General features: G+C 43.8%; 1 protein-coding gene across 1 annotated transcript; it reads left to right on the top strand.

Annotated features, from left to right (window-relative positions):
• The first annotated feature begins 39 nt into the window (after nt 1-39).
• DRC9 (dynein regulatory complex subunit 9) lies at nt 40-22,789 on the top strand. Its single transcript, XM_005524997.2, has 10 exons — nt 40-62; nt 3,767-3,914; nt 7,348-7,574; nt 8,638-8,766; nt 10,646-10,727; nt 16,751-16,912; nt 17,517-17,591; nt 19,097-19,228; nt 20,419-20,520; nt 21,001-22,789. The coding sequence occupies exons 1-10, from the start codon at nt 40-42 to the stop codon at nt 21,127-21,129; spliced, it is 1,209 nt and encodes a 402-aa protein (XP_005525054.2). The 3' UTR covers nt 21,130-22,789.
• Nucleotides 22,790-23,364: the final 575 nt, after the last annotated feature.

Genomic DNA, 23,364 nt, shown 5'->3' with positions numbered 1-23,364 from the left:
CCGGACAACCCCGCGAGGCCCCCGAGCGTGGTGGTTGCCATGGAGACGGACGGCGCATCCCGGTGAGGGCGGGGACCGGGACCGGGACCGGGGGAAATGAGGGCGGATCCCGGTGAGAGGCTGAGGGGAGGCCGGGCTGGTCTGGGCAGGGCTGAAGACGGGCAGCGGCAGTGGAACGAGCGGAGGACCCCGAAGAGAGGCAGCGCAAAGGGAGAGAGCAGCCCTTGGTGTTCGGGGTGGGCTCCGGGCCCTGCTCGTCGTCCTCTGTTCTCACCCTGAGTCAGTGAATCATCTCGACATTTATTTTACCCCCGATATGGCCTTGCAGGCAAAAGCAATATTTCGACACTGAAATCCCTGTAATCAAGTCTCACATTCCTTTATTTTCCTAAATATGATTAGGAAGCATGTACTTAACCCGTGTGCTCACGTCAGGGTTATTCACTCCCGATTTCTGTCACTTCCCTCACACTGCCAGAAACTCAGGTGCATTTTCTGAGCATTTGAAGTGATTTAGGGGAAGGGAAACCTTGAGGAACCTTGATGGTCCTTTTCTCTTTCCCTTTCCTTCTCTTCCCATCCCTTTCTTCCCTTTCCTCTCTCCATTCCTTCCCTTTCCTTGCCCTTCCTCTTCCCCTTTTTATTTTTCAAAATGAGCATCTTGCTATCCTAATATTTCTAGTAGGAGGCAGAGCTGTGTAAGGTAAGGCCACACCTATTTTGCATTCCAAGAGACCTTTATTTGGTAAAAATCAAGTTACTTGTGATTTCTGGCTCAGTTGCTGCTCCTGTGGATATTCAGAATCTCTTTGCCAATCATTTGCCAAACTGAGTGAAAGGAGATGTAACATTCTCAGCTATGCATTTTCTCACTGGAATTCACTGGAGTCTCTTTGCTTGACTACAAGGAATGCTGAACAAAATGCTGCTCTTAAATCCATGTTCATTTCTCAGGCAGCAGGGTGGGAGAAATGTACATCAAGAACTCTCACACAGCAGAGGGAGTTGCAATCCCCAAAGGAACAGGAGGCCAGACCTTTTATACAGTTGTTTTAAAAATTATTACTTGATATGTTTTTCTTTCCCTTTAGATCAGCAGGGAAAGAATGTCATCCAAAACTCATGGGGAAAGCTGAATCTTTCACATACTCCATTTAAAAAAAAAAATAATATTGTTAATAAGAGTTTAATGAGGGAGTTCAGCAAACACAACAATGCAGGGCAATGCCAGTGGATGGTCTGAGGGCACTGTGTTGACACTAAAATCCAGAGCAAGCAGCTCCTATCTGTAGTGTTTGCTAATGCCCCAGGCAGTGGTTTCCTTCCAACTTAACACAAGCACAGACTCTACTGCCTTGGGACATGGACCTGCTGAGCAAGGATATGGATGTAAGAGAAGATACACATGAGGAGAAAACCAGCAAAGGGGATTTAGAGAAATATTCCAGCTGCCAGCTTTCTTAAAACATATTAATATCCTGAGTTAATTCTCTCCTGGTCAGAAGCTGCTGATGGAAAAGAGGAAAAGATGTTGCATCCTCCTTTGTTTCCAAATAAGTCCCTTTTTCTTATGAGAGCTGCACATGTTATTTCTTCTTCCAAAAATGCTGCTGTAATCACCTGTCACAGCTATCTCCCAACACATCTTTTTTCACCATATTTTTAGCATTAGGACTCCAAATAAATAGATTATTCTTAGGTTGTTTAGACTCAAAATATGAATCATGGATTTCTGAAAAAGATAAAAATGAGTTAAACATTGAAGACTATTTTATTAGTGCCTGTTGACTGGAGACACTGCCTTTCTTGTTGTGAAAATACTGCATCTCCACTTCTATCATTGATTCCAAGGTTAAACAGAAATGTGATGGGTTTAGTGTATTATACAGATCATTTGCCATTTTTTTTGTTAACACTATTATCAGACTCCTCTCAAGTTGTTACATATTTTTATAATTAAGATAAAATAGAGGGAAAAAAAATCTCAGAAGCAAAGGGTTGAAATCAGTTCCTTCTTCATCCTAAGTGACCATCAAAAGCCCTGCTAAGAGTAATTAATTAGAGGTAAGTGGGTATGAAAAATACAAGTATAGTGAACATATTAATAATGTTCAGAATCACTACTTTGCTGTTATCTTTTCCTGTCATGATTTAAACAAGCTTCTTGAAATAAATTTGCTGCCTCTAAAAGGCTGTTCTGTATTTTCATCTATTCAGGAGTTAGAAACCTTATCATAACTGCCTGGCTTAGGGGAAATTACTCTCCTTTGACCCAGATCAGTATTATCCTTTAACTTAAATACCTCTGTCTTTCCCTGATATCTGCCCTTCCTATGGATTTAATGAGAGCAGTTCCAGTCGCTGCCCCGTGCACACTTTCTAATCTTATCCCCAGGGAGAGCTGTGCCCTCTTCCAACACATTCCAACACGTGTTGCATTAAACAACTTCCTGCAATAGACAGGGACATCATGAAATAAATGTGTGAAATCTGTTACTTTTGTTTATTTTACCTATTCTGTACTAAAAGACATCAAATAAACCAGCTCTGAAAAGTGGCCCTTATTTTTCTCCAAGTGAAAATAACTTCATGGTCCAATTGTAAATTACATATTTTCTTCAATAGAAACAACAAAAAAGGAAGAGAACAAGTGATAACAGCTTCAGCACAACTGCATCCAAACCTCTTTAATTTTCATAGAATATGGCCATGTCTTATGCTAACAGGGACTGCCTGGTGTGTTTCCTTGGCATGCTTACAGGTTGGGCTGTAATATTTTGCAGGCTTAGTATATGTTTATGCAAGGGTTTTATAGATGGCACAAATCCAGTTGTAGGTAGAGCAGCCAAATTAAAATTTTGTTAGTGGCTGTTGATACTTCCATTGCAATGACACTCAGAACCTCAGTCTGCAGTTGTGCTACGTATTGTACAATAAATACCTGGTTTGTACGTACAGGTTTTGGAGGGATTGTCCAATGGCATATCAAAACATTAAAATTCTCAGAGAAGTTTTCCATTGTTGTGCAGGTGTTTTCTTAGGTATTTTTGGATTATTAGTGAATTTTCACTTTTCCTTAGATATGCTTTCACAATATTCCAACTGTAGGCAAGGCAAAGGGGTGCTCAAGTGTATGTCAGAGCAGTTTCATGTTAGAAGTGCAAGTTAAAATAAAATAATACAGAAAGTTAAAGATTGTTTACTCAGTCCAGGTATTGGTTCTTGTTTAACTTTCAGCATCTTAAGATGGTAACAGTTCCTGCTGAGAGGGGACTGGGATCACAGAAGCGTGAAGGCTACACAGTAATATGGAGGAATGATTAGAGCATGAAGGTTCACCATCTGAGACTTTATAGGACATGGATTTATTTTTTCCTTTTAAAAAGGCACCTTTCTTCTGTTGTTTCCCAAAGTCCGCTATGAACCACTGCTCCCCCTGAACTGAATAAGGAGGCACCTCACCCAGTCTGTGCCCTCCATACCCACTCCCTTCTCAGCCTGTCTACCCAGATCTGCTGTAGGAGGGACCAGGACCTCTTTGTTTTGTGAAAGCTAAACATTCCCACTGTCCCTGAATGCAGCCATTAGCAGAGCACAGCTCTTCTTATAAACAGTGTATGGAAGATTATAAACAAAGCCAGGGAAGTATATGTAAGGCTGCAAATAAGGCTATTTCGGGTCTACCTTTAGTTTAAACTACTGTTACTGACATTACTAACACCATAGCATTTGTTTGATTGGTATCTTTTATCTTTGTTCCTCCTAGTAAGAACAGACAGACTAAACAAATGGAAAAAATCACTCATCTGGAAGCTCTGATGTTTAGTGCTGTGCTGGAGAACTGTGTGGATCAACTTGCAATTATTGGATATATCATGCCGGTTCCACACAATGACAAGACAGACATCAACCATGTATGTGGCACAGCTTAAAAAGATGTATATCATATCTTTGTTTTTTCTTTGTCTTATAGCTTTTACCAGCATTTAAAAAAAAAATTAACTCAAATATATTTTCTGTGATTCTATGACTCTTGGGTGAAGAAACACAATAAAAGTGACCTAATTTTAATATTTATACTGCAGCATCACTGAGAAGCCTTGGTCAAGAATTTGTGCAAAGGACCCTTCTGATCCAAGATGAGGTTTCTGAGATTGTAATTTTAAAATCTCAGTGGTTACACAACATGCAAAGAATTGGGGAGAAGGAAGCAACACACATATAGGTTCTTTGGTAGATAGAGAGCTATTTCAAAAGTAGAAATGTATAGGTATTTCAAAGTACTCAAAACCAGGGTAATTCAATTCCTCTTTAAGTCCATGCCAAAGTTCCTTTTGTTCCCACAATATATTAAGAAAGATGCACTTCAAAATATATTAGTAACCACCCTTTCTCAGTGATCATTAATTAGTAGTTGATTTCTAATATGCATCATAGCCAAGATGGTTGGGCAGAGATATGGAGAACAGGGAATTCCTAATGCGCAGGCAAGGGTTTGTTGCTGTGAAGGAAGGTGGTGTGACATTTCTGGTAGCTGCTAGACATAGGAATCAGGATGGGACCATCCTGAGGGGTAAATGGCTCTAAGTACTGTGGTCTGTAAGTGACACAGCAGGTCCTTTCCAGTTTTAGCAGGTTTGAAACCTTTTTAAGATGAGCTCAAGAAAAAAGTTCATGACCAGGATGAAAATAAAAACTGGGATCTGAGTTTTGACATCTAATGGTGTTCACTCTGTCTAATGTACCACTTAAGAATGCCAGAGGAAGTTAAATAATATTTTTCTACGTGCTTCCTTTCCATATTACCTTTTCAAAAAACCCATGGCAAAGCCGCAGCAGCAGCAGCTGGGGTTACAGTGAATTTCAGGGCAGGAACGATGCTGAGACTGTGCCATAGAGGGCACTGCTCCCCTGAAAGACTCCTGGGAGCCGGCCTCAACTGCTCCCGGAGGATGCTTCTCCCTCTCATGTGCCAGCAGCAAAACAGAGAAAGAGCATATCTTGGGACAGCAGGAATTGTCCTCTTCAGACACACAGACTCAGGTTGATAGACCTGAAGGTACACATAAATTATAGAGAAAACAGCTTCGCTTTTCTCTTCAATCACAGATGCTCCTTTTCACTAAGTCACTTCTCAGAACACAACTTTCTCACAGGTTATAAACCCTGTGTTCTTAAAGATGTCAAAACAAATTGAGGAGGAAACATTTTAGAAACAAGAAACAAGAAAATGGCTTAGGGAAGCTACTTGCTAATTTCGGTGTTCTGTAATTTGCTACTCCTCCCTGTTTCTCAGTTTACATTTGGCTGTTTTCACTGTATTTATACAAGAACTGTATTTGCAAAGTACCCTGGAGTTCTATCAAGCAGACAAATCAATGGTATCTTCAAAGACTGTCATCTAAATTTCAGTTGATGACATTTTTGAGAGGATTAATCACAGTGTTGGCCAGCACCTCACTGATTTTCCAGATTGGACGCTCTTGCACATTGCTTCACGCAGTGCACGCCCCAGAGGGAGGCAGCCTTTCTATTTGCTGAATTTTGGGCAACAGACAAGCACTTAGGAGACTACACAGATGGTAACACATGCAGTTTACGAACTTATTGCTTTTACACAGTTATTTGTTGATTATTAGTGTGTAAGTCCCAACTGTTCACAGACAACCCAGTTATTGCCTGGGCTGAACTTTCCCAGACATTAAAAAACATGTATCAGAACATTCATAAAATCTACATTGCCAAAATTAGTTCTTTCTGAAGTACAGTTGTCACCTACCAGCTATTTAAGCCTTTTTTACTAATTAACAATGCAATTTTCATTGGTCTGTGTATGCTTTGCATGTGATTCATTTAACGTAAATTTAACGGCCCAAAAGTTAAGCACGTAGTCACTTAGCCTTCTTCTCTAGTCACTGGTGAGTCAGGCACTGCCAGAGGCTGATCCATCCCAGTCCAGAGTTGTCCAAAACACTCAGCATGAGGCAGTCCCTTGCAGTGTCCTCACAGACTGCAGCAGCACATCAGACCTCTGACAGAGCCTTGCTTGACGTGCCTGACAAGTAACTTTTTGGAAGTACTCCTGGCATCCACAGCTGCTGCCCTGACCACTTGTTTTAACTCTGCCCTCTCTGCTCTGCTGGCACAAATGTGTGTGTGGTTGTGGAAGAATCTGGACTGAGAACTGGTGCTGCTAAAAATAACTTTTGGGGTTTTTTTTATTTTTTCTTTTAGCTGGAAAATGTTTAATCACAGTGAGTTCTCTGTCCACTTCCCCAAGCAGCCAGGGTGGGGAGCAGGCAGCTGCAGACAGGGATGGGGCTGGCAGAGGCTGTGTTAGCTGCAGTCAGCAGTGCTGTTATGAAGTGTTCAGCCACAGAAATGCTGGTAGGCAGGCAAGAAAATGTTCTCTTTTAATGTTCCAGTATATACACCTGCATTTTATCCATAACACATGAAGCAGAGAATTTCCTAGAAGCAAGAGCTTAGCTGATTTTATAGTGTGCTTTTGCATTTTTGGAGGCTTTTCTTTTTTTAATGAAATTGCACTCAATCACAATATACCTTTCCATGAAAGAGAGAGCTGCCAGTATTTTGAATTTTTCCTTTGAATTCATGTTATATTTCCTCTGCTATTACTCTCTCAAAAAAACCTGCTAAGCAGATAGCAGACAGAAAGTCTATCACCTTTATTTCCACACAGCTCTAGTTATACCAATAATATTGTAGGGAAAGGTTGTGGAGACAGCCAGTGGGAAATATCTAAGAAGAGAAGGAGGAGAAACAGGCTAACAGTCTTCCAGTTTGTAAAAACTGCTGCAAAAAAGGAGGGAACAACTTGTTCTCTGTGCCTACAGAGACCAGGACAACAAGCCAGGGATTCAAATGCTGTTGAGGAGAAAAAAACTTTCTTATGGTAAAGAAAGTTGTGAGGTGCTGGCACTGACAGGAGGGTGTGTAGTCTCCACTGCTGGAGGCCATTAAGAACATGTCAGATTAAGAACAGTGTGAACCATCATCTCTTGGAGTGGATGAATTCACCTTTTTTGGCCTTTTCTAGTCCTGTCACTTTAGGACTTTTGAGCCCATAAGCTTGAATGAGCTACACTGTGTGCTCAAAACTAACCAACATAAATGTTTCTGATCTTCCACTCTTTGCAGAATGTAACATGCACTATCAGCTGCTCTCAGTATAACCTCATTCCAGTTTATTACTGATTTTCCTTCCTCTCACATAATGTTGCAGAGGGCTTAGTTCTGCTGTGCAATGCAAGCAGGTCTCTCTTATTCCCTTTTCCCTCTTTCCTTATTCTCTTATTTCCCTTATACCCTTTCATTCCCATCCAGGAAATGAAAGAAATGGTCCAGAAGGAACTGGATAATAAACCCTCAGAGCTTATGTCAGCAAAGCAAGAGAGTGGGGAAACAGCTACCTCCACGACCCTGAAAAACACCGAACACAAGCAGCAGCAGGAGGAAACTGAAGATCAAAAAAGCACTCGCCATTCTTCCAAAAGGCCCAAGAAATGCACCACTCGGGCTGCACAGAGGCTCAAAAAAGTTTATGCTGACAGGTGAGTAAAGCACCTATGAGGGATGCTCAGAGCTGTAAAGTTCTCAGTCTACCTCTTGAAAGCAAAAATACAAATTCCTCACTCTCCCACTTCCAGACTACATCAATCTCTATCTGGAAGGAGTTCCTCTAAGGACAGCAGTGGTATCCTTCATAGACAATTTTGTTCCAGCCTTTGCTTGTCTCTGGATGCTACCTAATGACCAGCAGTTTATTTTGAACGGAGCTGTAAAACATTACCCCATTGATAATGGTTGCCTGGGTAGAAATCATACCAGGCACTAATCAGTGCTCATGTTCTGATACCTGGAGTCAGGTTCCTTTAGCAGATCCCACTTGCAAAGGGAGATTGGAACCTTGTTTTTGAACTCAGTCATTCTGCAGGGCACACAGAGCTTCTGTGGCAGTTATAGCCATTATAGAAAAGGTAATCTATATAAAGACTAAAAATTTTCTTTCTTTTTTGAAACAAATTTTATTCCTGCACCTAAACCAATGCCCTGATTTGCAGAAATACCAGCAGCCTTTGGTTTGACAGAGATTATAGAGCTGAATGCTCAGTATGCATTTTTCTGCATTATGGCTTCAGTCATTTAATATCATTTCAACAATGGGTTTAAAGAAGATTCTAACACAAATGAGGGAAATGCAGCTAAAATGTAAATGCCACATGCATCATGACATTCAATAAACTGGACAAGCCCATGTGTAGCATCACCAGGTCTCATTTTCTAAGGTCCACCTGTCATCACTACTGCAGGCCAGCAGCTTTCTTAATGGCAACACATTATCCAAGCACGGATATGTTTGTGCCTTTTTGCAACTTCCCCGAGTAGTATGCAGGACAGATTTTTAAATTATAAACTTCAACCAACTCCTAATATTGAGTTCTCCAGACATACAATAAGCATACCATGGGAGAAGCACTTCTGGGTTTGATAAAACCAGAAAAGGGATCTTTTATTTCCTTACATTTTACTGTAAACAGTAATGGATAAAACTGTCAGACACTGTACTACCAGCACCTGTAAAATATTGTTGTGTTCCTTTTTTTTTCCTGGCAGGCAGTATGCAAGTAATGTAATTACACTCACTATTAAAAAGATGGAGGAATTGGGAACATTTAGTAGCCTAACAGATGCTAATGAGAGAGAGAAGGCAAAAAAGAACAAGTTTTTTGACATCCTTATCAGGTCAGTGTTGTGTTCAGTTCTTCCCTGTTTAAATGCTGCAAGCCATCCCCACTCAGTACATGCTGAAAAGAAAATAACACCAAATAAAACCAAAATACAGAAAGGATACTTTTTAAAACTTTAATTATTTTGTTTGCTTTGCAAACTGCAATTTTTCCACTTCAGAAAGAAACAGTGGATGGGTCTGATACTGATCTAGGAATTGCCTGAGCTTTGACCATGGTGGACACCAGTGGCTGAATGAGTACAAATGCCTCATTTCAATTTAAACATAATGTGTGTAGGAGTTCCTTGATCTTTTACTCCTGTCCCCAGTGAAATCCAGAGCAGCAGAGAATCTGTTCAAATCAGGGCCAGTAACATATGGCTTTTAGGTTGTCTGATGCCCAGGAGATTCTGCTCTGACCCATATGCTAATAGGCTCCCTGTTCCCAGCAGCAGTGAGGGGTTAGCACAGATGGTGACAGAGATGTCTTATTTAAGTCTAATCCACCAGCCACTGTGCTGTGATTCTCTCCTGTCCCAAATCTTTCAGGGTACACATTTGTTATCATCTCAAACTGGTGAATTTTTATCTCAAACTTTTGAGCTCTAGAGGTTTGGTGGTTTTTTTAGCATGCAAAGATCTGGTTCAGTCCCAAGACTGTCAGAGAGAATTTCAGTCATCAGACAAATATTTGATCACTTTACCTCCGTGTAGCAGCTTGGGCCCATCATTGAGGGTGCACAGCAAAGCTACTCTCAGTCATGATTTGTCAGGAGTCCAACCTACTGGAACAGCCCCTGGCTGCTCAGGGATCTGCCTCCAGGGCAAATCCCCAGCTTCAGTGGAATGTGTGACTTCAAGCATGAAACCCAACTCTTCCACTGCCTAAAACCAAGGGATTTATTGTTTATCAATGGAAAGGACAGAAAGCAAGAATGAGATTAGCAATTGGCTGTGGAGTAACTATCCAATACTGAAAGGTAGAAAAGAGCAGACAAACTATAATCAGAAAGGACATAATCCTTTTTATCCCCTTCTGTCAATCATATCTAGCCATGTTGTACTATACATTCTTTTCATGGAATGAACTTGATCTTCTTACAAGATAATAAATACTTCCCTGGTCTTGTGTAAATACACTGTTCTGAAAGACATATGCAGTGAGATGACAGGGACTCCTTATCAGAAGCTTTTGTTCATCATTCACCCAGATAAGGACTCTGAAAATGAAATGCATGTGTGATTGTAAGGTTGGGATAGGATACAAAGTTTCAGGGGCCAACTGTAGTATTTACTGGATTTAAAACTAATCATAAGCATAAAAGCTTAGAGAAGCACTCTGAATGAAATAAGATAATAATACCTAGAATATTTACTACATCTGTTTTGTTTTAGACAGATGAATGCTTCTCTAGCTTTTGGTCTTCACTCAGATCACTTCATGGATCTCAGAACCTGGGACGGTGTTCTTTGGAAGATTTTAGGTCTGATATGAAAGAAACAACATTCTCATACACATAACACAATTTGGCACTCTTTGCTGCTCAGGCTTGCTTCTGCATAGATTCACGGGCATTTTTGCCTAAGTCTAGAAACTGTGACTCAATGACAGGCATCTTCCCTCTCCACTATAGTAACCGCATCGTCCTCGAATTCATTCCAGGCTTTCAACAAGAGCATCCCCTGTTTTTTTGGCTTGTTCTCCCTTTTGTTCCCATCTGCCTTGCTCAGTCTGTGCACCTCTTCTTTCAGGATTTACTAACCAAGTCAATAGTTTTGGTGAGAACTCTGTTTAACTTACCACACTGTATCAGGAGACAGGAAGTTCTCCTTCTAGGTAAACAGCTCTTGTCTTTTTTGATACATCCAAGTAATTGTATTTTCCCACTTTAGGGAGGAAAAAGGAAAGAAGGAGATAAAGGCACTCCAGAAACAGCTGCAAGATGTCAAGAAACAAACTGATAATGACCTTCAGGTGAGAGCACTTAGCACTGGGCATCTTGCCAGGGGGAAGCCTGTTAGGAAGCTGGCCTCTGCTGCCCAGGAACTAGCACTCAGAGAGGCCATGGTCATACACAATGAGCCACCACTTAGGAGTACAGAAGTAGAATAATTACAATAAAGATTTGTATTTGGAATAAGCCTACTAATGAGTTCAAGAGCAGTGTCTGATAGTTTTCAAATGGGAGCTCAAAATGCTCATAATCATGAGAAACTGTGGTCAAATTAGAATATCCCAAAAACTCTGCCGGGAGTGACAAAGCACAGATACCTGCAATCAGTAAGAAAGAGGTTATCTGCAGATAACAGTATCTAAGGTTCTGTCATACTCAGTCATGGCAGATCATTTGGCACAGAAGGAAGTGTGCCAAAGGGAGCAAGAAGGACAGAAACCTATCATAGGGGCAGGCTGTTTTTCTACTTACATTTTCATCTGGGGAAAGTGTTATTCTATTAATCTATTTTTTCTAGGCTTCCAGACATCAGAAAATCCCAAACATGCCTACACAAGGGCAGATCAATGTTATTGCACATATGCTGTCAACTTAATCTTTCTGAAAAGCTTCAGCCCTTCTGTCTGCATCATGCAAAGGGTGTGTGCATGCAGAGTAAATATGGGGCATTCTGGAAATGTCAGACTTGCTACACAAGTGCAAATCAATTGAATGGCTTATCACTGGTCACTTTGATGCTCACCAGACAGCTCAGACTTGATGCTCATTCAACATGGAAATGTAGCCTGGCCCTGCTGAGGCAGGAGATGTGTGATAGCAAACAAGCAGAAGGCAAGCTGGGGCAAAGCTGTACAGGGGCTGGGGGAAGGAACAAGAATCTGACACTTGGTTCAGTAGTGAGCAAGAGGAGAGCAAGGGCATCTGAGGAAAGAATTGGTGTCACTGAGTTTTGTCTTTGGACGAAAGTGTGGACACTAATTAAATCAGGATATAGCTGTGAGAAATTTTAAGCCCCAGACATGCTGGTGAAGTTTGGTTTGTAGAACACAAAGGTTTTGTGTTGGCAGCCTGGATACACGTGCAGTGGAAAGTTTAATTGTAAATACAGGACAGTTTTAAAAACACAAGGGACCTATTTGCTTCTCATATTGTCCCTTCTCAGTCAGACTCTGATGGCTCCTGGGAAGTTCCTGCTTTCCCAGGCTGGTGAATGATGAGGTAGTTCTCCATCTGTGTAGTGCTCTTCAAACCTCACCATGTCTGTGCACACAATATATGGACCCAGTCCTGGTTTATTTCCTTCCCAGGGGCTGTAATCATCCTGTCTTCTACCAGCAGCAATGTCCTGGCACTCCACAGTCAGAAGGCCACTTCTCTGTGTCCTGCCCTGCACCTCTCCTACCTCCTGCAGTCATAAAAATGTGTGTAGCTCCCATGCTGAGAGGGGTCTCTTCTTTTTGTCCTTTCAGTGCTAATTCAGTTTTTGGGTTTTGCCTCATCAAGTGGGATTTGCAGTCATCTGTGATTTTTTTCTTTTAATATTTCAAGCTTAAAAGTCCTTTTCTGAGCTTCCTTATAGTTTCGGCTTTGATAACAAATCAAAGACAAGACTACTTTAAAGTACTGCTTTCCTCCTGTGCCAAAAATAATGGTGTCTCACTGTGTCTCCCAAGGGAGAATAATTTCTATTTGCTTCATATGGGATTTTCCCATAGGCAGTTTTACAGACACTTGCATGATTTGTCACCTTGCCAACTAATTAAAAATAAAAATACAGCTTCGCTGACTTTGGAGTACTTTGAACAACAATAATAATGCACAGACCTGTAGACAAAAGCCTACATGGCTGAGAAAACAAAAGCGAGCAAATCTAATCCTAGAACCAGAAAAACACGGCTTTTGTCTCATTCATGTTGCTGTGAATTTGTATTTTCAGCCTTTCTACCTCTTAATAAAATGCTAATTAATAGTGTATTAGCCTGCTCAGCTAATTTTTCTTTCTAATGGAACACAAATCAAATGCTAAATGTTCCTCTATTTTGTTTTCTCTTGGAAAGCACTGATGTCTCTAAAGGAGCTGAAATAGTGCATCTGGTTTTGCTCTTACCTCTCTATGCAGGAGCAGCACTGGGAGCTCAGGTTTGGCTGCAGGGGGTCTGTTTGCTGCTGCAGTGTTCATTTTCTAGTTTCTATAAAAATACTTTCTCTGGTTTCCTGGACAAGTAACAGCAGTCTGTGTGGGTTTTGAAGTGGATTAATATCATATAGGATTATATGGCTTAACATAAAAATTTAGGAATGTAAAATGCATTGTAAAATTCATGCATTGCTCTTCATCTGAACACTTTTTATGTCCTGTAGGTTTTGTGGTGTACTCATGTCATACATGTGTGCAGGTAGTGGTGTAATTTTATAATAAGCAGTAATATTACAGCTACCAGACAGAAATCCAAGCCATTGCACCACAGTACCAGTGAAAACAGGTCTGTTAACTTTAATTGTCAGTTGTCATAACACACCCAGATCCACTGTATCAGTGCATCACTCAGTCATGCTTTTAGAAGTAAGATTAAAACCCACCATGTTTCTTCTCTTTTCCTCTCCCAGGAGGACAAATGCATCAATGGAGTGTTCTGTGGAATGTTTTAAACACATGTACACACCCACTGGTGCATGTTTCTACTAGAGATACAGTAAAAGGCACAAGGTTTGTGATGGTCCTTCACTGGTGGCAGAGCCCCAAGGAGCACTGTAGGACGTGGAGCTGGTGCACTAGATCCAAACCTGTCTCCAGCGGGGCAGGATTTTCCACAGGAGTGATGTTGCCAACAGGTCTGCCCCCTCTGCCAGCAAACTGCCCCTCCTGGGGCTCTCCTGCAGCTGCTGGCATCAGCATTGTGCTGGCCAAGGGCTGCAGGAGCCATTCTGTCAACGCCAGGTGACAGCCAGCCCTGCTGTCCCTTGGGCACAGACATTCCTTGAGGGTGTTCTGGAGCTGGGACAGTGGTGCAGGCAAAGCCTTATTGAAATGCCTGCAGGGCTGCCTGTTGTGGTTTCAGGGGAGCGAGCCCAGGCTGCAGCAGGCGTGTGGATCCAAGCACATCTCCAGGCCCTGCAAGCTGAGATGCCACAGCTGCCAGGAAGAGCCTTGAGCTCTGAGCACTCACTGTGGGAGCAAGGCAGAGCAGGGCCCTCTGTCAGCACAGAGCACAGCACTCCTTTCCCTGCCAAATGGGCAGCATGGTTCTGCTGGAGAATTCCTCAGACTGTTTACTCCTGTGGGCTGTTTTTGTAACCAGCTGTATTTTATGACTGTAAACACTAATTGCTGTGGAAGAGCTGGGAGATCTTGGTGGCACTTACAAGAGAGATAAATCAAAGTAAATGAAAACACAGGAGCGTGGATAAGGTCTCCAGCTAAGTGCAGCTGCTTTTGCAGCCAAACAGCATCTGCAGGGAAGAATCCTGTGGTACCAGGTGACAACAGGCAGGCCCCTCAGCTGATGTCTGTAAGCTGAGAGATCAGCTTGTTTACCTGCTTGTGAAGCAGACTGGCTCCTGACAACTATTTCCTGGGTTTTGATCTTGGTCTCTGCCAGTTTACTGATCGTTTTGGATATGAGGGATGATTTCGTTTGGCAGATTTGATGCTGAAGTCATCCCAAACAAGCAGCCCTGAAATTTACTGCATCAGCTATGAAAGCATTCTGTGTTCTGGCATGGACCTTTGCTATGATAAACCAGAACAAATAAATACTAACTCATTTTCCCAGTTACTGTCCCTTAAGTTCAGGGAACAGCACACTCTGCAGATGGTACCCACATCTTGTGGGCACTTACTGCTGCATTTACTACCTTCAGCTAAATCCCATCCCAAACGTGCCCCAGCTCTGCAGCACCAGGTCCTGCAGCAGGAGCTGCCCTTGCGTCCTGCTGGCTTTCCCTGGCCAGGCAGAGGCTGCTGTAAACCAGCAGCGGGTTTTGTATTTCACTTCCTGTCTGCTTTGGATTGTGTAACCAAGCCCCCAGACTCCCCACCTCTAACCAGGATGTTTTACAACACCACAGACCAAATCCAAACCACATACATGCCATTCAACAGAGAAAACTGAGCAGATGGGCACCCATCCCAGCTGAGGCCTTGGGCACTCAAATCAAAAGCACTTTTTTTTTTACTAAAATGTGAAATGGAAAAGAAAATAACCTGGTGAGAAGTTCATGCTCTGCTCCAACTCTCTGAGTACCTTGTAACCTAGGCTGAACCTTTATTTTCTGGCCAGTTTGCAGATCTTAAGCAGATAGCAGTAACACACTGACATCAGCAGTGTTTGACTTTCCTGAGCCACAGCACCACAAAAAGTTGTGGGTTTGCTTTGTTTTAATTAGCATCTCAGTCTCTCTGCTGGTTCTTCAATTTAGACATGGTTATGTGACACTATGACACAGGAAGACAATCTCAAAATAGAGTCGTACACTCACATCCCCTGTCTACTGACCAGGAACAGAGCTCCTCCCAATGGCCACCAAAATTCCATGCCAGGGAAAATAAAGGCCATGACCAGAAACCCTAATAAGGCACAAACAGCTCATGTCTGTAGCTGTCTGCAGTCATATGATGATATAACCATAAAAAAAAAATAGTATCTGGTTTTGAAACCTTCAACAACATGTGAACACCTTTGAACCCACAAGACAGCATCAGCCAAGGCCCCAATTATCCTGAGCCTCATAAATTTACTCTTCCTATGTATGACAAGGGGTGCAGAAGGAAGGATTTTCCTTTTAACTGTTCCCAGCTGTTCTTATAAGGACCTTTTCCAAATGAGTCAGGCTGCAAAGGCTTAAAAACACAGCACTATTGAGCTGGCTTCCTCCTGTGACATTTTTCCATGTTTACACAGCTAAGGAATGTGAGGTGCTTCAGAGACAAGATATGTGGGCTTCAAAAAATGCCAGCACTTTGGTATTTCATCTTCAGAGGTTTGGCTGATGAATATCAAACCCACCACAGCATGTCAGGGAAGCAAAGAGAAAGGCTGTAATGGAGCAGTTGGGTACATTCACACTGATCTTGCATAATTACACAGGAAGCTTTGATGACCTTTTAACTTGGTAAAAAACTCTTCATTTTAGAGGCATTTGTCCCAAGTTCCAACCCCAGGGTAATGCATCTTTATCTGTTATTCAAATAAATTAATTAAAAATAAGTAAACAAAACAGCAATCCCAAATCAAGCAAATGCACTTTGCTTCCTGAGCATGCACCAGAAGCTGGACAAACCACTCAGGATTCTGGCCTATGGGACTACTCTAGGGAACAGAAAACTGAGTTTTCTGCCCCAGGAAAGCTCAGCTCCATTGTAAAGCAAGGCATGGGGAGAGGCTGGGACCTCATAGCCAGCTTTTCCTTGACACTGCTTCCTTGCCCTGGGTGTATGTTTTCATAATGAAGTGAGCACCATCTACCTGGTAAGATTTCAAGAAAGAACTGTTTGAAAATATTAGCAAGTCAGGATTAGATTTGCACCTGTTCCTAAGGCTGTGTTTATACAGTTGCTGCATAACTAGAAAAACAATAAATCCAAGGAATAGAGTATGCTTTATTAAAACAAACTTTGGCTTTTGTGGGGCTGATACATTATCCTCCTTTACAGATGCTCCCTCACTGAGATAGTCTAATGCAAGATGTTAGTAAAAGTAAAACCTAACTTCAAGTGGTTAAAATTCTTTGTTTTTTTTAATATTTATCCTAAGTGTGACTGAATGAATTTCTTGACCAGAGAGCAGGCCTGCCTTGTCCCCCTCTGTCCCTCACTCTGCCCTCTCCAGAGGCAATCACTCCTTGCTGATGGGTTTATTGCTGTCTCTATGGGTTACAGATCAAACTAACCTTTGAAATGCTTCCTTGAAATGGAGCAACATTCAAGGAAAGTGAAGCCTATAGCTTTGTCTCTTCTGACCTTATCAGGGAGTGGAGAGATTAAGAAATGGTGAGCTGACCTCAGTCTCCAGGCTTGCTTTTGTGCTGCTTTTGTCTCCACTAGAACCGAGATAAGGTTATTGATCACATCAAGGATAAGCTTCAAGAGATGACGGCCAAATTGAACACAGAGAGTAACTACATGAAGAAAAACATGGATCTCCAGATCCAACTGACCCAGAAAAAGTGCAGCAGTGCAGAGGATGCCCTGGAGAAGGAAATCCAGGTAAGCCTTTCCCTGTGGCCCATACTGGAAGGCATCTCCATCTAGAAAGGGAAGAGCCCTCCCTCACTCCTCAGATGCCCTCTTTGTTCTGCATTAGAGTCACCAGCACAGCTGTTTGAACTGGATCAGGAAACTCATTTGGGTTAGAAACCTTTACCTCTTCTATTGTTTCTCTGTATGAAGCTGCAAACAGCAACAACAAGGATGGCATGGCTTTAGGAGACAGGGAATGCTTAAAGTAATGCCATGATCAGAAAACCAGACCCAGAAGTATATCCAAAGGGGTGGTTACAAAGGTATTAGCAATCTGAGCTCCCAGCAGATTATACAGATAGAGCTGCTTATGTGGCTCTAAGGTGAACTGGACGAGAAGACTGTTCTGGTTTTGCAAGCATCTTTCTTTGACTGATCAAGGTCTGATCTAATTGTTTCTTTTTCATGGATAGTCCAGGAGCAGGGACTGCCTCGGCTGATTTTATCACTGGAAAAAATGTCTGTGGACTACACAGAACTCCAGCATTTTTATTCAGCTTTCAGCAGCAGTGTGTGCACACACATACACTCCAACATTGTCTCACACATGTTCTGTCTGCTCTGATCACAGAATTTGAAGAGCAAAATTGATGAGGAGATTCACCTCCATATGGAGACTGATAATTTCCTCACACAACAGTATGAGGTATGTGTGATTGTCAGCTATTGCTTAAAATAGCAACCTATAAACACCATATCATTGATTAGTGCCTAAAGGTAACCAGTAATTGCTCCATCAAATATACCAGGTTAATGACTGCCGCAGTATGAATGATTACTTGTCCTCAAATCTTAATTAAGTCAGCTCTCCCAGGCTTGGGATTTGCTACATATATATATATATATCTATCCTTAAAATTAGGGTTCATGTAATTAATAACATTGTTTATTCAGGTGGTATGGATCTTTCCTCTCTCAGATAGTTGCATTTGGCTAATTGGACTTTATTTAGGTCCTCCTTGGCAGTTACTGGGGCTCCCAGCAGCACAGTGAAGAGCTCAAAGTAAGGGCAGCAGCTTCAGAGACCCAAGGGCTGAGCAGAGGGGAGGGACACTGAGGAGGGAATGACACAAACTGCCGGTCCAGTTGGCCAAAAGGCTGATCAGCTTTATCTGAGGAAGAACTGGGGTTGGATCATTGCTAACCCACAACTACTGTACACATTTTCAGCAGCATGACTACCCTTGTGGTGTTGATTCAGACGTTCAGAGCATTCCTATCATTAACAGTGAATAACTTTACTCTGAATAACACTGCAAAGCCTCTCATAAATGGTATGATGGGAAGAAAACCTGGACTACTGCAGGGTACCTGATGCCACTGCCAGTATAGAATTTAATAGGAAATAATAGCTTTTTAAAAATGTAATAATTTGAGTGCAAACCAGTGCTGTATCATGGGAGCAACTGAACAGTGTGCTCTGCACCCCAGAGCTTTGGTCTGATCAATGCCTCCAGCAAGGGGACTGCCTAAGTACATACTGAGCCTGGCTGGCCTCCAGCAGCCGGGCCAGCAGCAGCCCCTCAGTGCTCAGACAGCAGCTGGTGGCTTTGCAGGGGCCCCCAGACAGGAGGATGACCATTCCCTCCATCCCCCTTTTGTGTCCAGCTGTGATGCCATAATGAGATTGATGCTTTTCCTCAGATTATTTTTCCATGGAAGCAATCACAGTGGTTGCTATGGAAAAGTTATTGGTGAATAGGAGGAAGTCATCTGGGTGACTGTTTCAGAAACACCTGCCCTATTCATGAACACAAAGCCAAGTTCACAACCTGAAATAGCGTGAAGTGCTGTCCCCTGAGACCTTATTCCTGGTGTGCTGAGCTTAATCCAGAAAGTGGGTAGGGATTCAGGCAGAGGATAAAAGCTCTCCCACTGACAAATTGTGCTTTTTAATGCCCCCTCCTTCTGTATACACACAAAGAATGGCTTCTGGCTGTCACTTGCTTCATCAGGACTGACTGCACAGAACTAGCCCTGCCATAATTTATGAGTAGTCTTAGGGGTTTGATCCTTTCAAAATGAGAAGGAAACACTGACCATGCACAGTTTACAGGACTCTCACCATCATAATGAAAGCAGGCCATATAATAGTAGCAAACCTCCGTGCACTCTTGGCACCATGCTGAGCACCACTCTCTCCCCATGCAGAAGGTGAAAGAGAAACTGGAGTACTGGATGGAGAAGTATAAAAAAGACACTGTTGCAAAAGATGAAGAACTGGATGATCTAAGGGCATTAAAGGCAGAGAACTTGGAAACGATGCAGAGATTTGCCAAGGAGGTAAGAGATCAGCAGCATCGCAGTGTTCAGCCATGCAAAATTGTATTGGGCTTTTTCCTACAGTCATTTGCATAAGGAACCAGGACCGTGGAAAAAAACCCAGTAATTTTGAGGCAGAGGCTGTGATTATAGCACTTGTCTCGGGAAGACAATGGCTGAGATGTCATCTTCTATTTGCCACCTGTGACATCAAGGAGGGATGATGATGTTTCCCCTCTACCAATTTTCAAATACCAGCAAGTAATGAGAGAGCTACTGACAGCCTTTGTGAGGGGCAGAGGTACTGTCCCATCCCATCAGTATGCCTCACCTTACTTTGCTGCCTGAGTCTGAACAAATCTGCTCCTTCTAGGAAGATCAGGGTAAGACAGACTGAGACTGGAAAAGGCAGTTCATCCCTTCCTGCAGACACAAATTCCCAGCTGCACAGAGCTCTGTTATCATCTGGGTAGAACCAGTCCTGCCCTACTGGGTTCTTGGTTAACTGCTGGGCTCTGATCACAGCAGAACAGCAGCACAGAACAGAGAGAAGCATCTAGAAAAATGTGTGTTTTAAAACCAGAAGGAATTTACTTGTAAACATTCCTTACCATCCATAGGTTGGAGATGATGGGACTGAGCTGGATGTTTCCCTGCTTGTGGGCTCATTCTTCACTCTACACTGTCATGTCAGTGTCCCCAGTGTGTTTGTACATCATCTGCTGCTTAGCCTGGGGGACCACGTGTCCTCCCCACCACCAGCTGTTGCCTGGGAAGCCATCAGCCAGCCCTTTTACAGGAAGGGATCAGGGGTTAATTACACCCAGGCCCTGGTGAGAGGTTTCACTTTGGCAGCAGCTCCAAGTGCCTGAGGACTGACGGTGGTAATGAGCAACATTTGCCATCTGGACTTAGGAAAGACCAAATAATGGAGGTGGGGGAGGAAAGCCCCCACTCACACATTATCCCTGGGCTGCCCTGGAGCTCCCTGGTGTAGAGGGACACCACGGGCCTGAGCAGTCCTGGCAGGGCTGTGGGAAGTGTATAGCAAGGATGAGACCTATCGGCAGCAGAGGGAAAGAATCCTTACACCAGGGTCCAGGTGAGCCCTGCCATGGCAAATGGCTGGACACAGTGAGCCCTGAAGGCTGGCCTTGCAGTTTAGGGAATATCTTTGTCATGGCTTTTGCCACCCCTGTGCTTTCTTGCAGTGCCTGATGTTCCAGGCAACCATCATCATTGACCGGACAGAAAAGGAGGACAAGAGAAAACAAAGAGAGCGGGAAGCCCTGGAGCTGAAGAGTGCTGTGAAGGTAAAGGGGAGCAAAGCTGGGGCAGCGCTGCTCCAGCAGCAGCTGGGAGCTAATAATCTGTGCCACAGGCTTTGTACAGGCAGAAAACAGCCCAAGGAATCTGGCTGGTGTGTGGTGGCACAAGCAAAGGACAAAGCTTGTTCCTTTTGCTGGGGCACACTCAGAGCTGGCAGCTGGCTGCAGCTTTGAGATGGTAAATGAAAGGGGAGCAGCCAGTCTCCTGCAAATATCACTGCACAGGTGATACAGGGAGGGTCATGGGCTAGTGGCCCTGCTTGTCCCTTGCCACCAGCAACAAGTGCCCTCAGCCCAGCTGTGTATGCCTTTGGCACAACCAGCACAGGCCCAAAGGCTGCTGCATGGGCTGGGGGTTCCCTTCTGTGGCTGGGGAGTACAGGAAAGACTCTCCAGGGATTGAATTGTATGAAGTACCCGAGCAAGTTATTTCCCGTCAAGCCTCTCTCTCTCTCTCACTTTCAGGTGCAGGCGTGGTGGAAAGGTACAATGGTCCGCAGATTCCTCGGCCGCTACAAGGAGCTTGAGAAATATTTGAAGGGACAGTTAGCAGAGAAACAAACAGGCAAGGAAAAATCTGGAAAAAAGAAATAAGAAAGTGGCCACAGATATGCTCCAGGACTGTTGCTGGGCAGGGCACTGTGGTACGTCTGACAGGACAAAATAAACCATGTAACAGAGCTTGGGCAATTCTGGAGGACACAGTTCCTGCAGACACAGTTATGGCAAAGCTGCACTAAGATCTTAAAGCTGCCCTTGTGCAGCCTTTTTCCCAGCAGAAAGGGGATTTGCATCAAAGCAGTGAGAAATGCTATATCCCCTGAGAAGTGCTTTATGGAACCAAGACAGTGGGAGGTAATCCTGTTACCAGCCCAATAACTCACCAGCATGGGATGCTCTGCACCCAGAACCGCCTCTGCTGCCCCCAAAGCACCGGCCCTGGCACCCCCAGCTGGGCTCCCTCTGTGCTCTCCACACCTCCAGCGCTGGCATCAGGTCAGCAGGGGAGAACACGAGCAGTTTGCAGTGTAAACACAAGTACAGTCAGAGCACACAGGTTTCCATTCCCACAGTCCTGCACAGTGTCAGTGCACAGACAGAACAGCTCCACATACCTTCTGACCACCAAGGGAACAAAGGGAAAAGGCAGCCAGCCAAGCTGCCTACAGGAGCTGGTCTGTCACAGCCATCCCCACTGCCCCAGGCAGCACCACTGCACAGCGGGATGGGGCTGAAGGCAGGGAGCAGAGCTGCTTTTCAACCAACAGGGAATCCCTGCTCCTCACACCACTGTCAGTCCACATGCAGGGCTGTGCACAAAGCCCTGTGGCTGAGCTGCCTGGTTTCTGACTCTCCCACGGGGGAGATGATCTCAAACCACAGAGTCTGCTCTGCTCTGTGATCAGCCCGTGCTGGCCCCATCCAAACCTCCTTGTGTCCAACCTAACTGGGCCAAGAGCTCTGAAGTTCACATGAGATGGCTGAAACAATGAGCAGAGAGCCTGTGGCTCAGAACTCTGAACAGAAGGTGCTGGTGCCTTATCAGGCAGACTTGGCTGTCAGGGGAGTGCTGAAGTTTCAGATGTTCCAGACAAACTGCATTAAAAGTGCCAGTGTTCCCATTGGAGCATGGACACTTGTTTGAAACCTGAACAAATTCCCTTGCTTCCAACGCTTCTCAGGCAGTGCTAAGACCAGGGATTGCTCCGTCTCAGTGCTGGTAGGAACAGAACCAGGACTGCGCTTACACCCCACTGCAAGAAGTGCCACAGTGCAAACCTGGGACTTAAGTTCCTAATTTTAACTCTTCTTTTTCATGTGCTGCTGACTCAGTACTCACCAGAGACTTGTGCTTTCTGTATGTGATGGGGGTGTTAACAGGTGACCTGCCTGGGTGGAAGGAATGAGGTTGATCATAAAACTCTCTAGAGGCTTTGATCTAAGGAAAAGCAGGATGAGATGAAAGGCAGCAGATCTCTGCTGTTTATGTTAAACTCCAGGCACATTTTATTAATGCAACCAAACAACTGAAATATTACACTGGGCTGCAGTTGCTTCTCAGCAGAGAATGAAGTAGCTCTGGAAAGAAAGAGGCAACAGCGGAACAGAGCTTCCCCATGAAGTTGGGGTGCTGAACCTCAGGTTCCCACGAGGCCACTGCAGGGTAGTGATGGGGGCACAGCTGTGTAACCTGTGACCTGCCACACACTCTGGGCTGGGGGCTGTGGCCACAGTGCCACCCATCCAGCTCATCCCAGCGCGCTGCTCTCTGTGAGCCTCCCCTCGCTCCACGGAAACCGCAGTGGAGTTCGTGTCTGGGCAGCGCAGCTGCCAAGCAAACAGCATGGCATAGAGTCAAACCCAGCACTTCTGAGGAACTGTGCCACAGTCAGTAATGCTGCATTTTTCCATCTGTGAAGAGATGGGATCAAAATGTACATCCATGGAATTTTCTTCAGGGAAATCATATGCCCTTTGGAGAGGGTTTTCTTGGGAATTAAATGCAGAAGAAAGGCTGGGGATTGGGAAGCTGGTTAGGAGGATGCTTTAAACTAAAAGGGAGAAATAAATACCTGAAGAGAGCTGGGCAGCCTTGAGAGGCAGGAATGGAGCTGACAGAGTAACCAGGTCAGACAAGCATGCTGGAGCAGCCTGGTGAGCAGGGAAGAGCATCACAAGGGTATCAAAAGCAGTGTGGGTTTGTTTATCTCTGGCAATTTTTAGGCTTTGCTTTTTTATATTTTAAAAAATAATTAAAACTAGTGATGAGGAGGGATGAAAAGAGGAAAACATTCTGGCTAAGAATAAAACTTTCATATGCAGCACAGT

Source organism: Pseudopodoces humilis, chromosome 11 (genome assembly GCF_049639895.1).
Source record: "Pseudopodoces humilis isolate 2021_Gansu_Grassland_sample_001 chromosome 11, ASM4963989v1, whole genome shotgun sequence".
Classification (NCBI taxonomy): Eukaryota; Metazoa; Chordata; class Aves; order Passeriformes; family Paridae; genus Pseudopodoces; species Pseudopodoces humilis.
The sequence above is the reverse complement of the archived record's forward strand: the minus strand, read 5'-3'. Positions and strand labels throughout refer to the sequence as shown.